Consider the following 14,140-nt stretch of genomic DNA (forward strand, 5'->3'; position numbering starts at 1 on the left):
AATGTCAATATGAGAAATATTTTCAAAGATTAATGATACAAAAACACAGTATTTTATTAAGCAAAAAGTATAAAGAAAAATATATACACCCTGAAAATGCAAAATGGCATATACAAATTTTGTATACAAACTTAATTATATACAAGAACAGAAAAAATACTAGAAAAAATTAACAAAAAATGATCGGTATTTCTGTGTTCTGGAATTAAGTGATTTTTATTTTCTTATCATAGTTTTCTATTTACATAAGTTTTCTATAGTTTTCTGTAATATGTATATACTGTTTTTTTTAATTTTATTATGTTATGTTAATCACCATACATTACATCATTAGTTTTTGATGTAGTGTTCCATGATTCATTGTTCACGTATAACACCCAGTGCTCCATTCAATACGTGCCCTCTTTAACACCCATCACCAGGCTAACCCATCCCCTACACCCCCCCTCCCCTCTAGAACCCTCAGTTTGTTTCTCAGAGTCCATAGTCTCTCATGGTTCGTCTCCCCCTCCAATTTCTCCCCCTTCATTCTATACTACTTTTCTAAAATTTGTATTCATTTGATTGTTTTGTAATAATTGAAGCAGAATAGCTATCTTAAAATGCAGAATTAACGATTTCTACCTGCCTTCCAACACCTCACCTCTGCTCTCATCCCAGCAAAGTAAGAACGTTAACAAGCCTAGGATGCCTCTTTCCACCTTTTTCTCATAGTTGATAGAAACATACCTTTTTAAATACTTGTTTCTAATTTCTAATTTTCTATTTTTTTCTAATTTTCTTTTTTTATCAAAACAAAATTCCACTATGCCCATTATTTTGCAATTCTCTTTTTTCACTTAACACAGTATCATGATCATCTGACAAGCAGATAGATCTAATTCTATATTTTTATTTGAATTTCTTCATCACATGTGTCATTTACACATGTATGATTTTACCGAAATGAAATGTCATGTGGATTTATTATTACTATCTTATTTAACATTCTCTCACTCAAGTCTGTATGCGTCCAAGTATTCCATTCCCACTCCCAGGTAGTAATCAGTCAAAATCTACTTACATAATTACTCACATGTACAAGGGGTTTTGTTTGCTTTTTAAAAATACAATAGTGTGTACACTTATTTGCATCTTAATTTTATTGCTTAACATTTCATGGGAATCTTCAACTATGCTAATTCACTCTTTTTAATGACAGCCTAATATTCCATGTTGTTGCTGTGCCATAATTAATCCAATTATTCCTCTATGGTGTTCTTTTTACGATGATACAGTAAACATCCCGGAACATTGAGCCTAATGAATTGGTGCTTCAATTGCTATGGGATAGATTTACAGGAGTGGCATTGCCAGATCTAAGGATATGTTTCTTTTAAATTAAAATAGATAGTGCTAGATTCCTCTCCCTCCCACACACAAAAAAACATTTACAGATATATATAACAATGTACACTATGTACATTTCTACAAACAAGATTTGAGAATATATTTTTCTCAATATCCTCACTAGCAATAAATATTTTTGCCAGCCCGATAGGTATGAAATGGTACTTAACGGTTACTTTCATGCTCATTACCCTGACCAATAATGATTTTCATCATATCTTTTATATTAATTGACCTTTGGATTTTCTCTAGTGTGCACGGATTTTCCATTTTTTTTCCAGTCCAAGTTTTGATTACATTTTGTCTTCTTGTCAATTTAACAATTTTTTATTGACGTTTAGCTTTAACCTACCATACTTACTATAAATTTTGTAGCAAAAAGTCTCTGTTTTTTAAATACTGTATGCACTTCTGTTTTTGTTTAAGAAGTCTTTTCCATCCTTGGCTTTTGCAGGTAGCCTCCAATGTTTACTTCTAAAACTGTTCTTCCTTAATACATCTGAAATTTATTTTGCATATGATGTAAACTGGGTCTTCAACTTAGTTTCACCCTGAAATAATGCCCAGATATGTTTATTAAATAAACCACATTTTCCCCAACTGAATTGATGCTGCCTGTGTTATACATTAAATTTTCATATATTCTGCAATTTGTAGAATCTCGATTCTGCTACATCGATCTCTTTTTATCTGTACACCACAACTATATGATCTATTTTTTTAATATAGACTGTTTGCTAAAGCCAGTTCCACCTTGGTAATCTTCTTTTTTATTTTCACTTGGCTGTTTTTGACAGCTGTTTTTCCTTGAGAAATGTATATTTGTCTTAGGTGTTTTAAACCACAAAAAACTAAGCTGCACTGTGATTCTAATTACAATTTCCTTCCCAGATATCTTGGCATTTCATTGCTATATTTTTATGTCCTTTCATAAAGTTTCATACTTTTTGCATAATCTGACATAGTTTCAATAATATTTTAAAGACTGCCTTTTAAAAGCTAATAAAATTAAGCTGTGAATCCATCTTGATGCCTCTTTAATATCTTTATATTGATCCATTTAAGTTTGTCCCTTCTTATGTTAATCTTAGTGATTTGTCTTTCTGGGAGAAGATTTTCTCTAGGATTTAAACTGCACTTGCAGAATGATGCATGTATGGTTCCCTAATGATTCTTAACAGTTCAGAGGGTGAATGCTCTGCAGTGGCTTTTTCTCCAGCTCCCTCAGCCAGTCTGACTGGCAGATGCAGAAAAGATAATTTACTTTGACGTTGAGAACGGAGAGAAAAGTGGGATGCATTTAGCTGCCACATTTCTCGAATCCTGTTTCTCCATCCATTGTGTTACCTCTAATCAGAATAAAGTAATATATTAAAATTGGGTAAGGAGGGCGGGGAGTATATGTCAAGTCTCTGTACTTCCTATTCAGTTTTGTTGTGAATCTAATACCACTCTAAAAAATAAAGGCTGTTTTTAAAAAAAAGAAATATGTAGAAGTAAATATATTTGAACATGATTTAAAAGTTTAAAGTATCCAAACGGACAGTCTGTACTTGTCTTGTATGGCGTATATTTGATATTTATACCCCTGGTCTTTGGGGCATGTGCAAAACGAAACTGCTTTCTGCAAAGAATTTCTTCCAACATTACTGAGGAAGATAAACCTCCAATCAGTTGCTAACACAGAGTTATTAAACCAAAAAGGTTAGGGGCACCTGGGTGGCTCAGTTGGTTAAGTGTCTGCCCTCGGCTCAGGTCATGATCCCTGGGGTCCCTGGATCCAGCCCTGCGTCAGGCTCCCCGCTCAACTCCCTGTTCATCGGGGAATCTACTTCTCCCTCTGCCCCTCACCCAGCTCGTCCTCTCGCTCTCTCTCTCAAATCTTTAAACCAAAAAGGTTAAAAAAAAACAAAAAACAAAAAACTTGCAGAATATGCAACTAACCCATTTTCTCCAAAGTTTGTGCCAATGTAAATGTCCATTTGGACAAACGTAATGTCGTAGAAACTAGTGCAACCTGCATCATATCTCTAAGAATGGAATAAAAGTCTTAGACTGCTATTATAAACTTCAATCTGTGTGTCTTCACATTAAGTTTTACCCTCTGAGAATCTCAGAACACAATCCCTGGGACATTATTAGTAAAATTGATGCACATCAGCTTCTATTGATTCTGGCGATGTTTTCATGCAGTTTACAGCCTGTGTTAGTTACCCTTTCATTTCTCCAGACTTGTTAGTGTTTTCTATGTTTTGCTCTCTTCCTTTATGATGTTGCTCTGCCTAGGACTATTTGGTGAAACAAGAAATTATTTTATCATGTTCACATTTGCTGCTTGAAGAACACAATGAGGCAGAATGGAGACGAGCAGGAGAAAATTGTCTCTGAATGTTCAAATATACAGTTTGCCAAATATTTTTATGTTGCGCCAAATTAAGTATTTTCCAACAAACAGAAAATTCTAAACACACTTGTCTAGTTCTGGGAGAGAATACGTATAACTACATCATCGTAATTTATATTCCATATGCACACTATAATGACTAGGAAGAATATCAAATGCATAATCCAAATTTTAAAAATTAATTTAATTAATTAATTCCTTAGCTAAAGCCAGCCATACAGATTTATAACACATGACAAATGCCTTCCAAAAGGAAGAATGATCCTAGGGGTGTTTGTTCCATCATAAATAAACCCAAAATAGGAAAAAAAAAGGGTAACTAATTTTGAAGAAGGTATTTTAATATGTCTTTTAAATGTCCATGATCTTCATTCCATTCAGAAGAAGGAGGAATCTCTTAAAGCCTTTCAAAATTGTTCTTTAATAGACAAGATATCTCGGATTCTGGACTTCAGAGTCATGCAAATTTGGTTACATATCTTGACTCTGTCAGTGGCTCTGAAACTGTCAGTTTCCCACTCTCTGTGTTCCATTATCACTGGAATAGCATTCCCTAAGGTTCTGTCCCAGGCACTTTTCTTTCCCCCTTGGTATACTTTTGTCAGTGACTCCCACATATGTTTCTCAAGCCCAACCTGTTTTCTGAGTTCCAAATCCATATATCTAATGCCAACACAGTCTCCTTACGTGAATGACTCAAAGACATTTCAAACTCAATATATCCAACAGAACTCATAATATTTTTTCCCAAACATCTGCTGGAACATTGCCCTTCACGAAAAATCGCCCCATGTTCCCTGTAGTTGATGCCAGAATTTTAAAACTACTGTTGGACTCCAAATGCCCCATGCCAAATCGAGTCCATGCCAAGCCTAAATATTTCTTAAATGTAGCACATTCTCTCAATCTTCATTCCTATCATTCTTCCCTGGTCTCCCACTATGGCCTTTTAATTGTCCTGGAAAACAACACTTGACCTCCTTTCCGATCCATTTAAACTCTTGCAACCAGAGGAATACTTAAAATGTGAACATTTTTGAATTGCACACTAGTTTAAAATCCTTCACTCATTTTTCATTGTTTTTAAGATGAGATCCAGGGACCTCCCTGTGCCCACCTCTTCAGCCTCACCCAGACACTTCTTCCCTTCTTTCGGTCATTCTGGTCTTTGGGGCATGTGCAAAACTCTAAAGTTTGTGAAGTACTCTAAACTTGGCTTTCTCTCTAGACCTGCCTCCATGGTATAGCATTTGCTCAAGAAAGTGTTTCCCCCACCAACTTCCGTCGCTTCATCTAACTTACTCCATTCTAGGTCTCATCTAGGACATGGTATCTTCAGAGCATTCTTCCCTGACCTCCTGGGCCGTATGCTGGTCTCAGTTTTACAGGCCAGCAGCACTCTGATTTTGCCTTCCGTTTCCAGCAAAATGTAAGGACAATGCCAGAAGACTTAGGTTGGTGTCATTCTTTATTTTTAACCACTATGTCCCAGCACTTAAGATAGAATTTTACTTATTATAGGTTTTTAATATTTTTTATAAAGTGGATGAATACGGGAGTGAGTGAATATAAAGGCTAGACAAATTAAGATTTCTTCATCTTTAAACTGAGGGTATTAATGCATATCTCCTAGGGCCATCATAAAAGATCAGTGTAAAGGGGAGGGCTAAGGTCAAATAATTTTGTGTCCACTCTTTTTTTATCAGTCTTGATGTATTCATTTTCAAGTGTTGCTGTGACAAATTATCACCAACTTAGCAGCTTAAACAACACAAATCTATTCTCATTCGCAGGTGAGAAGTCTACTTCAGGCTACACTAGGTTAAAATAAAAGCAGGGCTGTGTTCCATCTCCAGGCTGTAGGGAAGAATGTGTTCCGCTGCCTTTTCCAGCTTCCAGAGGCCACCCCCATTCCTTGTCACCTCTTCTTCCATCTTCAAAGCCAGCGACGGCAGGCTGAGTTCTCTCACACTTCAACATTCTTCTCCTTCTTTTCCTGCCTTATCTCTCACTCCCACGAGAGAATGTTCTCTAAGATTATATTGCGCCCACGCAGATAATCCAGGATAATCTTCCCATCTGAAGGTCTATACTCTTAATGACACCCAAAAAGTCCTTTTTGCCATGGAAAGTAGAATATTCACAGGATCTGGGGGTCTAGAACATGGACATCTTTGGGGGTTATTCTGCCTACCACAAGGTGTGATGGTGATATCACTATTATTTTTATTAAACTAAATTTCTTCAGTATTCTAATGCCTTAAAGGAAAATAGAAAAATGAAAAATGGTAAAAGGCACTGTTACTGTATTTCTCCTTTGGTAAGGAATGCAGTAGTAAAAGGAGAAAGAGAATCATAACCTATTCTCTACCCCCAACACAAACTCAGACCCTGGTCAAATTACTTTCAATAAATCTCAAAATGTTGTTCGTGGATAAAGGAGTTTAAGGCTTGATAAATATGCCCAACATGTAGAGTCTAAGTGAGTTCACAACTTTCGCTGAGCAAAGTAACATATGGAACAATGTCAAAGTTTGTGTACCTCAGGCATATGCCCAGGCTCGGATAGGCCTATCACATTGTGGCTCGTGATCACCTACGACCCTCTGCTCATTCTTAACTGTCTGTATTGGGCTTAATCGTAAAAACTTCACTCTTAGCCAGCGTATTGCATTGGTTAGTCTGAGAAGATAACATTACCTTTTGTTTGTGCTTTGCTACTGCTTGGGCTTCTCTTTCTACCAACATGAAATGCCCTTCATATCAACCACCTTTTTGCCTTTGCATATTTTACTTTTTAAAGATATTTTGGAATTCCATGTGCTTCATGAACTTTCTTATATGTCATTGTCCCTATTTTAGAACCCTGAATACCATTTTTGCGAATGTGGTTTCAGTGCCTTCAAGGACCTGCAATCACCTGTAAAATTAATTTTATTTGAGAAAGATGGATATTCTATGTTTTTTTACCAACAATGGGATATTTTGTGTACATTTCCTCCTTTTTACTAAAACCAAGCATATCTTTACTAAGAATGACAGAAAGATGCTTTACCATAGAAGTCAGCACTTACTTTGTAATGGATCAAACCATTTCTATTTCCTTTGCAAATCCAGGCTGCAAAGTCACAGATCTGAGACACGTGGTTGCAACACTTGGGTTTTTATTAATTTCCCTCTTCTACAGTGCATTTCCTTCCTTGAGTTTAAGAAGTTTTGTCAAAGGAATGTATTACTGCTATTCATTGCTATAGCACATTAGTCTCACGTAAATGGTCATTCTAAAAAGATACTAAATTGGACTGAGTCAGGTTTCTGGAGATTGGCCAACACGACCAGCTGGTATCTTAGTGTGCAGTATGTCATTCCATAGACAACAGGAATGAGGTACTAAAAGAATGTTGCTTCTAGAGTAGAACCACAAAAAGCATCATCCCTACAGCCATATGACATTGATTGGTTTTCATAGCTACAATGCTAAGGAATCAATAGGGCCACTAATTAAGGGAAGCAAACCTTTTTTTTCATGTTCAACACCTAGGGAATTATATCATCTACTGCTCCTATATTTACCCCTAAAGGGTAAGTTCCTGCCTAAAACAACAGTATTAATTATTAATATGGCAGACAGCAACAATAAGTCTGTCTTCTGTGGAAGGGATGAGCTGGAAAGGGGGTGAGATTTATGAAGCACTCTAAAGTGTGGTCTATGAGCCCAACACCATTGACAACACTTGGGAGCTTCTTACACATGTCAGCCACTTATGCAAAGTCTACATAAGACATTGAAGATAATGTAGAAATTTCAAAATGCAGTGCATAGATATAAAATTTGCTAAGAAATGTTTATCATAATTATCTGAATATATTATTTTTCATTAAGAGCATTTTAGATAACATGCAGTTTAAAAGTGAAAAATGGAAAATTTTTATGAATATAGGTAATTGTAAAATCAATTCTCTTGTTTAGAGTGCAACCAATAACTTTTTTTTTTTAAGTAGCCTCCATGCCCAATGTGAGGCTTGAACTCATGACCCTGAGATTAAGAGTCGCATGCTCTACTGACTGAGCCAGTTCAGTGCCCTCAATAACTATTTTTTAACTTACTATGCCAATCAATAAATATAAGGGTATTTCTATAATATGTAAATACATGAGTACCATTGAATGCTGGGTTACAGTTTGTGTTATTATTTAACTGAGGCATAACGTACATTGGGCTGTAATTTTTAGGGAGCATCAGGCTGAGTTAGGAATTCTTTTGTTGTACTTTGTCTGTGGAACTCTGACTCAGGGCACATCTGTACCCAGACACACCTACTTCTTTGGCATTCACCACCCCTCCCCCGTTTTTCCTCTATTGATTTTTATTATTTCTTAGATTCACAGTCATTTTTGGTTGTTTTGATAAACTGCCCTATACATTGAATTTTATATTTAACTTTCCTCTCTTATCATTACTGATGTAATAAATATACAGAGTGAGATATCCTTTTTTTTCAGTTTTGTTAAGATCCAGGTTTAGAGTCAGAACAGGATATTAAGTTTATCTCAATCACAGTTCAGCATTTCTTTGCTTGCATAAGGATATGGCATAATAATTGGAATATTTAAATTAATGCTTTGCCCAAGAAACCTTTAGACTCAAAACAATTTTAAGTGACGTATTGAATAAATAACTCTGGAAGAGAATGCCAGAGTGTGAGCCCATTTTACCTAAGAAGGTATGAAATTTTGCTTTTGCTTGTAAGCAGAAAATTGAAATAGTGGCTCCACTGTTTTTACCAGAAATTAGGTTCACCTATTAAGAAGAACATTGTGTCACCCTTCCTATCACTGTGAATACTAAATCTGTTATGAATGAAGTCAAAATAATTAAATTTTGAAGTAAAGCCCCAAAAGTTAGGATGAAGAATATTACCTCCTGGAAATGACAAGCTTCTTTAATCTTCTTAGAAGAAAAAAATCAAAATGATTGCCTTTACAAGAGCTACATTTCCATTAATATGCCAATAATAATTATTGACATTAGCCTAAACATCTAGATAAGCCATTTTCATCCCTTGTGTAGAATAGCAATATTCAACATGCCTTACAGTTTATCTTATATGAGATTTAAATTTCTCTTACCAAAGTTTAAGGCCACAGAGCTCATAAATATTTTTAGAAAACACAAAAATAGTTTTTTTCCATTGCACTGTGAAAATTAGATGGCTGCTTCCTTTCCACACCTCTTCTAGTTACATAAATTTGTGTTTTCCTAAATCTTTGTTGATGGTCATTTATATATATTGGGTTTTAGTATACTTTTAAATGACTTAAGGAATTATAAGGAATTATATCAATTATATCAATTAAATAAGGAATCATATCCTTAACTTTTCACATTTTAGTTGCAGTTAATATAGTACTACTACACATAAAATATCAAAACCATGTAACCATGTAGATCTATTTACCCCCCCATCCTTTATGTTATTCACATGTATTACATTTATATATGTTAGAAACTCCACCATCCAGTGTTATAATTTTCCTTTAAACAATTATTTATATTTTAACTAAGAGGGGAAAGAACAACTTGCTCTTATATTTACTGACACATTTACTATTTCTGATATTGTGCTTTAGTCCTTCCTAAAGAGTCAAGTTATCGAATTTGATCCTTTTTGCCTGATAGTTTTTCTGTAATTACATCTCTTTAATTTCACATTTTACTCTAAGAAGCAAGAAGAAACCAAGCCACAGCTTCAACACTTTGCTCAGAAATTTCCTCAGCTAAATATTCCTGTTCATTACTTACAAGTTCTACTTTCCTTATAACTGCAGAACACACTTCTGCTCACTTCTCTGCTGCTATAGGTCCCCTTTTTACAGTTTCCAATAGCATGCTCCTTATTCCCTTCTGGGTTCTCTCTAGCAAGTGTATTAACATCCATGTTTTTACTAACAATCTGTTTAAGGCAATCCAGGCTTTTCCTATAATGCTCCTCAAAAAATGTTCCAGCTTTAGTCCATTGCTCAATTCCAAGGCCACTTCCCCATTTTTAGGTATTTGTTACAGCACCACCCCACTTCCAGTACCAAAATCTGCATTAGTTTTCTTTGGCCTTTGTAACAAATTACCACAAGCCTAGTGGACTGAGCAACACAAATTTATCTTACAGTTCTGGACATCAGAAGTCTGAAATTGTTCTCACTGGGCTAACATGAAGATGTTGGCAAGACTGCATTCCTTTCCAGAGGCATTTAAGGGAGAATTTTTTTTTTTTTTTCTTTTTCTAGTGTCTTGAAACTACGAATTCCTTGGCTGGTGGCTCCTTTCCATGTTCAAAGCCAACAGTACTCTTTCTCATATCCCATCACCCTGAAACTGATTCTGCTGTTTCCCTCTTACACATTTTAGAACCCTTGAGATTACATTGGGCCCACAAACATAACCCAGAAAATCTTCCTCTTTCAGTTCAGATGACTAGCGACCTTACTCCATCTACCTTAATTTCCCTTGGCATGTAATTTAACATACTGACCAGTTCCAAGGATTAGGACATGGGCATCTTTGGGAGGCTTATTATTTGACCTACCATACATAGCCAGCTTAAACCTAAAACTATTTTTCTTGCAATGGCAGCAGCCCAAATGTCAGTTCATTTTTTGTAGCCTTAGCTGTGCTGTTAGGAGTCTGTCCCTGCTTATGTGTCGTTCAGATCAGTCAAAGAACTAGTTAGTGTTGATACATGGAATTCGGGGCTCCTCCTCTTAGGCTCTCTCATTTTGGGAATCTCACCTGACATCATTCAGTGACTATGGTTGACCCAAATTCTGTCCTCAGGTTCTTCAAGCCAATAAGATTATGGATTTTTTATTGAAGTTTTAGCTACCCTACATGATGAAGACCGGTGCTTGTCATCAGTTGAAAAGTCATATATATGGGAAGCCCACTCCGTGTGATTCCATTCTACCAAGCGTTGATTTGTCTCCAATGTCTGTCTACTTTCGGACACTATCTAGTGCCTGCAGGTAGGTTTTCTTTTTACTTCAGACATAAAATATATCTGTGTGAAGGTTGGTATGAAAGTTAGTCCAAGGGTTGATCCCAGCCCTCTAACCATACCAGAAGCTTTGATATTCATTTTTTAAATTGCTGATGACCAGGCAATTTCTCACTAAAATGAGCACTAAATAATTTATAAAAATAACTTCAATAAGTCAATATTCCAGTGTTCTAAAAGAATTTCAATTGATTGTCCACTGCTTCTACCTAGACTATTCAAAATAAGAGCCTCAAATGCAAAAGCAAATATTGTTACTAAGGCGTTATCAACATATGTCCAATCTGAATATTTATAGTTGGATAGAGATTTAAAGCTGCTAGTCAGAACGTGACTTTAGATTCAGATCCTTGCTGGAGAGAGACTAGTTAAAGCAATTAATTTTGTTTATAATGCATCCATAAGCAAAATCATAAATACTTTGAACAAAAAACAACCAGTTGCTTCAGAATGTCTTTTGAGTGTATTAAAACACATCCTCATCTTTACTATAGGGCATCACCAGATTTTACCCTATACATTCCTATACATACTTACCTTATACCTTCACATTATAAGGGAATTCAGAAATTGACCTAGAGGGACATATCAAAACACAGGGTGTTTGCTGGTTTCATTATGCTTTCTACTGTTTTGTTTCTTATACACAAGATTTCTTTCTCTGTACTTGTAAAAAGAAACAAAAACAAAAAAGTTTTAATGGTTTTTCCTGTAAAATATGTGTGTTTGATTTCTTTCAGTTATTCACCAGAGTTTCTCTTAGGCCAGTGATTTCCATAAGGAAGCGAAATTGTTTGGGTTAGGATTTATTTCAGAGGCATGCATGCCAAAAATGTGTGTGTGTGTTTGCACACATGTGTGCATGTGTGTTTGTTTTCAGATGGTAGAGCAATTGAGGAAAAGGGAGGGAGTATAGTCCCACTTTTCTAGATTTCTTTATGCCCACCCCAAGCAATATTTCTGTAAAGAACATTAGCTTAACTTGAGATGAAATCTTAGACAATTGTTTAAAGACAAAATGTTGATGCAATATGATTGTTGGAAGAAGTCAACTGCTTTATGAGAAGTGTTTTGATATAGAATACAACAAAAACAATTCAGTACTAGCTTGTAATATGTTAAAGTATATTTTTAAACACCGGGCCATGGAATCTTTTATACTTCAAAAGGAAATATCCTTGTTTGAGCTCATCTCAACCTGTGGCAGCACTTTCCACTTTCAGTGATGCTGGCTTCATATACTTCAGCATTTTCCTCTTTGATGAGAATGTGGTAGTAAGACAGCAAGTTCTGGGGCGCCTGGGTTGATCAGTCAGTTAAGCATCTGCCTTTGGCTCAGGTCATGAACCTGGGGTCCTGGGATCGAGCCCCATGTCGGGCTCCCTGCTCCATGGGGAGCCTGCTTCTCCCTCTTTCTCTGCCTGCCGCTCCCCCTGCTTGTGCTCTCTCGCTCTCTCTGTCAACCAAATAAATAAATAAATCTTTTAAAAAAGCAATCAAAAATAAATAAATAAATAAATAAAACAGCAAGTCCTTAGAGAACATAGAGGTATCAGATTTTTAAATCTCTCACTGCACATTAAAATTTTCTATCTTACTCCCTCCTTCCCTCATGTTCTCTGTTTTCTCACATACCCACACAGAAATCTTCAGAACAGTTAAAATGGGGAAAAAATGAAACATATATTTTATTTGCTCTAGCATTGGATAAAATCTTTAAGGGGGCAAACATTTTTAATTTTTATTCAGAAACCTCTAAGTAAAATAGATTATCCAGGAAGATGAGTTATATCCTGTATCCTTGAGTGACCTCCAGCAAATTGATCTATATATGTTCCATGGACTATGCATTTCTTACTATAAGAAGCTGGACATGTTCTCTCCAGTGAAAGTCTATTAATTCTTCTAATGCACGGGTTTCTTCACTTAAAAAATATCAAATTCTGTTTCATTCTTATTACCATAGGTGTTCTCATTTTACTCACGGGCGAAAATGCAGTCTGGCTGAAATTTAAAATGGTACCTCTTTATCCATATAATAGGGACCTTGATGTATACTTGCACCTTGATGTATACTTGCACTAGAAAACTTTTCCACATCTGGATTTGACTTCATAGCTTCCTCTTTTTCTTGTCTAAATCATTAATTAAAGACTTAGATCTAAATATCGTCTCTGACACAAAAACAGGATAAATGACAGGTCAAAGTAAATATATTTTGCTATGGTTTATGACTTGGTTTCTTTCTTCAACTTTCATTCGTTATGTTTCCTTTTAGTATTTCCCCTCTGTGGTATTCCTATGGCACTGCTATAATTTGCCCTCTCCTCTCATCTTACAGGGTTAACCAACCACACCAATTCATGAAATAAAGTATGTACAATTTCTGACACTTTAGAAGATGACTTTGTTGCCACACTGGCTCTTAGCTTGGAGGTTTCTCACATTTGTTGGATCTCATTGTTTCTTCTAGCTTTTTTTCCTTTTTTTATAATAAACGAGTTTTGCTCAGATTAACATTTGATAAATTTATGAACAATTATGAAGAACTAATTAGATTAATTCTGTAGTCTCTTTTCCTGTTGAGATTTGGATTAGTGTGTGATTTTCTTTTACTGTGGTGGATAAGTAACACTTGCGAAAAGATCTGCTTAGAAAAGGAGAAAGAAACAGATGGCTCACAAAGATATGCTTCGATAAAAGAGTCAGTGCAACACAAATCTTGATAGCAGATTTTCTTAAAATATTTTCTTATCCCTACTGACTTTGATACTTCTGATTATATTTTGTTCTCTTAGGTGAAATGTTATCTACCTGAATTGTTATAAAGTGGTTAACATTTCTCAAAGCATCAGGAAAAAAAATATATATATATAAGGAGTAAATAAAATTGAACTCCAAAATAGATTGCCTTGTCAGAGAATTATAGAAAAACCTCTATCTGGTTTTAAGCCTGTGTCTATAAAGTACAAACAAAGATTTTATTTATTATTAGTATTTTCTACTCTATAGAGTATAGACTTCAATTAAGTGCATTTAAAGATCTAGCATTCCCTATGGAATTAGCATTGTTGCATTGAATATCAGTGTACATTTACTTGCAACAAACGTTCTGGTCCATCGTCTGAACCCTGTATGGTCTTGCCTTTTTAAATTATTACTAAACCAGGAGAAATAACTGATACAGGCATTTCCAGCAAACTGTGCTCCAAAATGAAAGAGAGATAAAGACTTTAACAGATAAACAAAAGCTAAGTGAGTTCATTACTACACTGGCCTTACAAGAAATGCTAA

The 14,140-nt window shown here is 35.4% G+C and overlaps 1 protein-coding gene across 9 annotated transcripts in view; it reads left to right on the forward strand.

Annotated features, from left to right (window-relative positions):
* The window catches only part of HTR1F (5-hydroxytryptamine receptor 1F), a 152,251-nt gene that overhangs the window by 51,654 nt on the left and 86,457 nt on the right, over positions 1-14,140 (forward strand). For 3 of the 9 annotated variants that reach the window (XM_078059891.1, XM_078059870.1, XM_078059929.1), the window contains 2 exons: positions 5,106-5,247; positions 10,627-10,814. The exons of 4 other annotated variants lie outside the window; for them this stretch is intronic. In XM_078059891.1, the coding sequence (XP_077916017.1) occupies positions 10,724-10,814 (91 nt within the window). In that variant the 5' untranslated portion in view covers positions 5,106-5,247; positions 10,627-10,723. Of the gene's footprint in view, positions 1-5,105; positions 5,248-10,626; positions 10,815-14,140 lie in introns of those variants that run through there. 2 more of the 9 variants (XR_013443113.1, XM_078060117.1) reach the window with 2 other exon arrangements.

This window comes from Halichoerus grypus, chromosome 1 (assembly GCF_964656455.1).
Source record: "Halichoerus grypus chromosome 1, mHalGry1.hap1.1, whole genome shotgun sequence".
In the NCBI taxonomy this organism is placed as follows: domain Eukaryota; kingdom Metazoa; phylum Chordata; class Mammalia; order Carnivora; family Phocidae; genus Halichoerus; species Halichoerus grypus.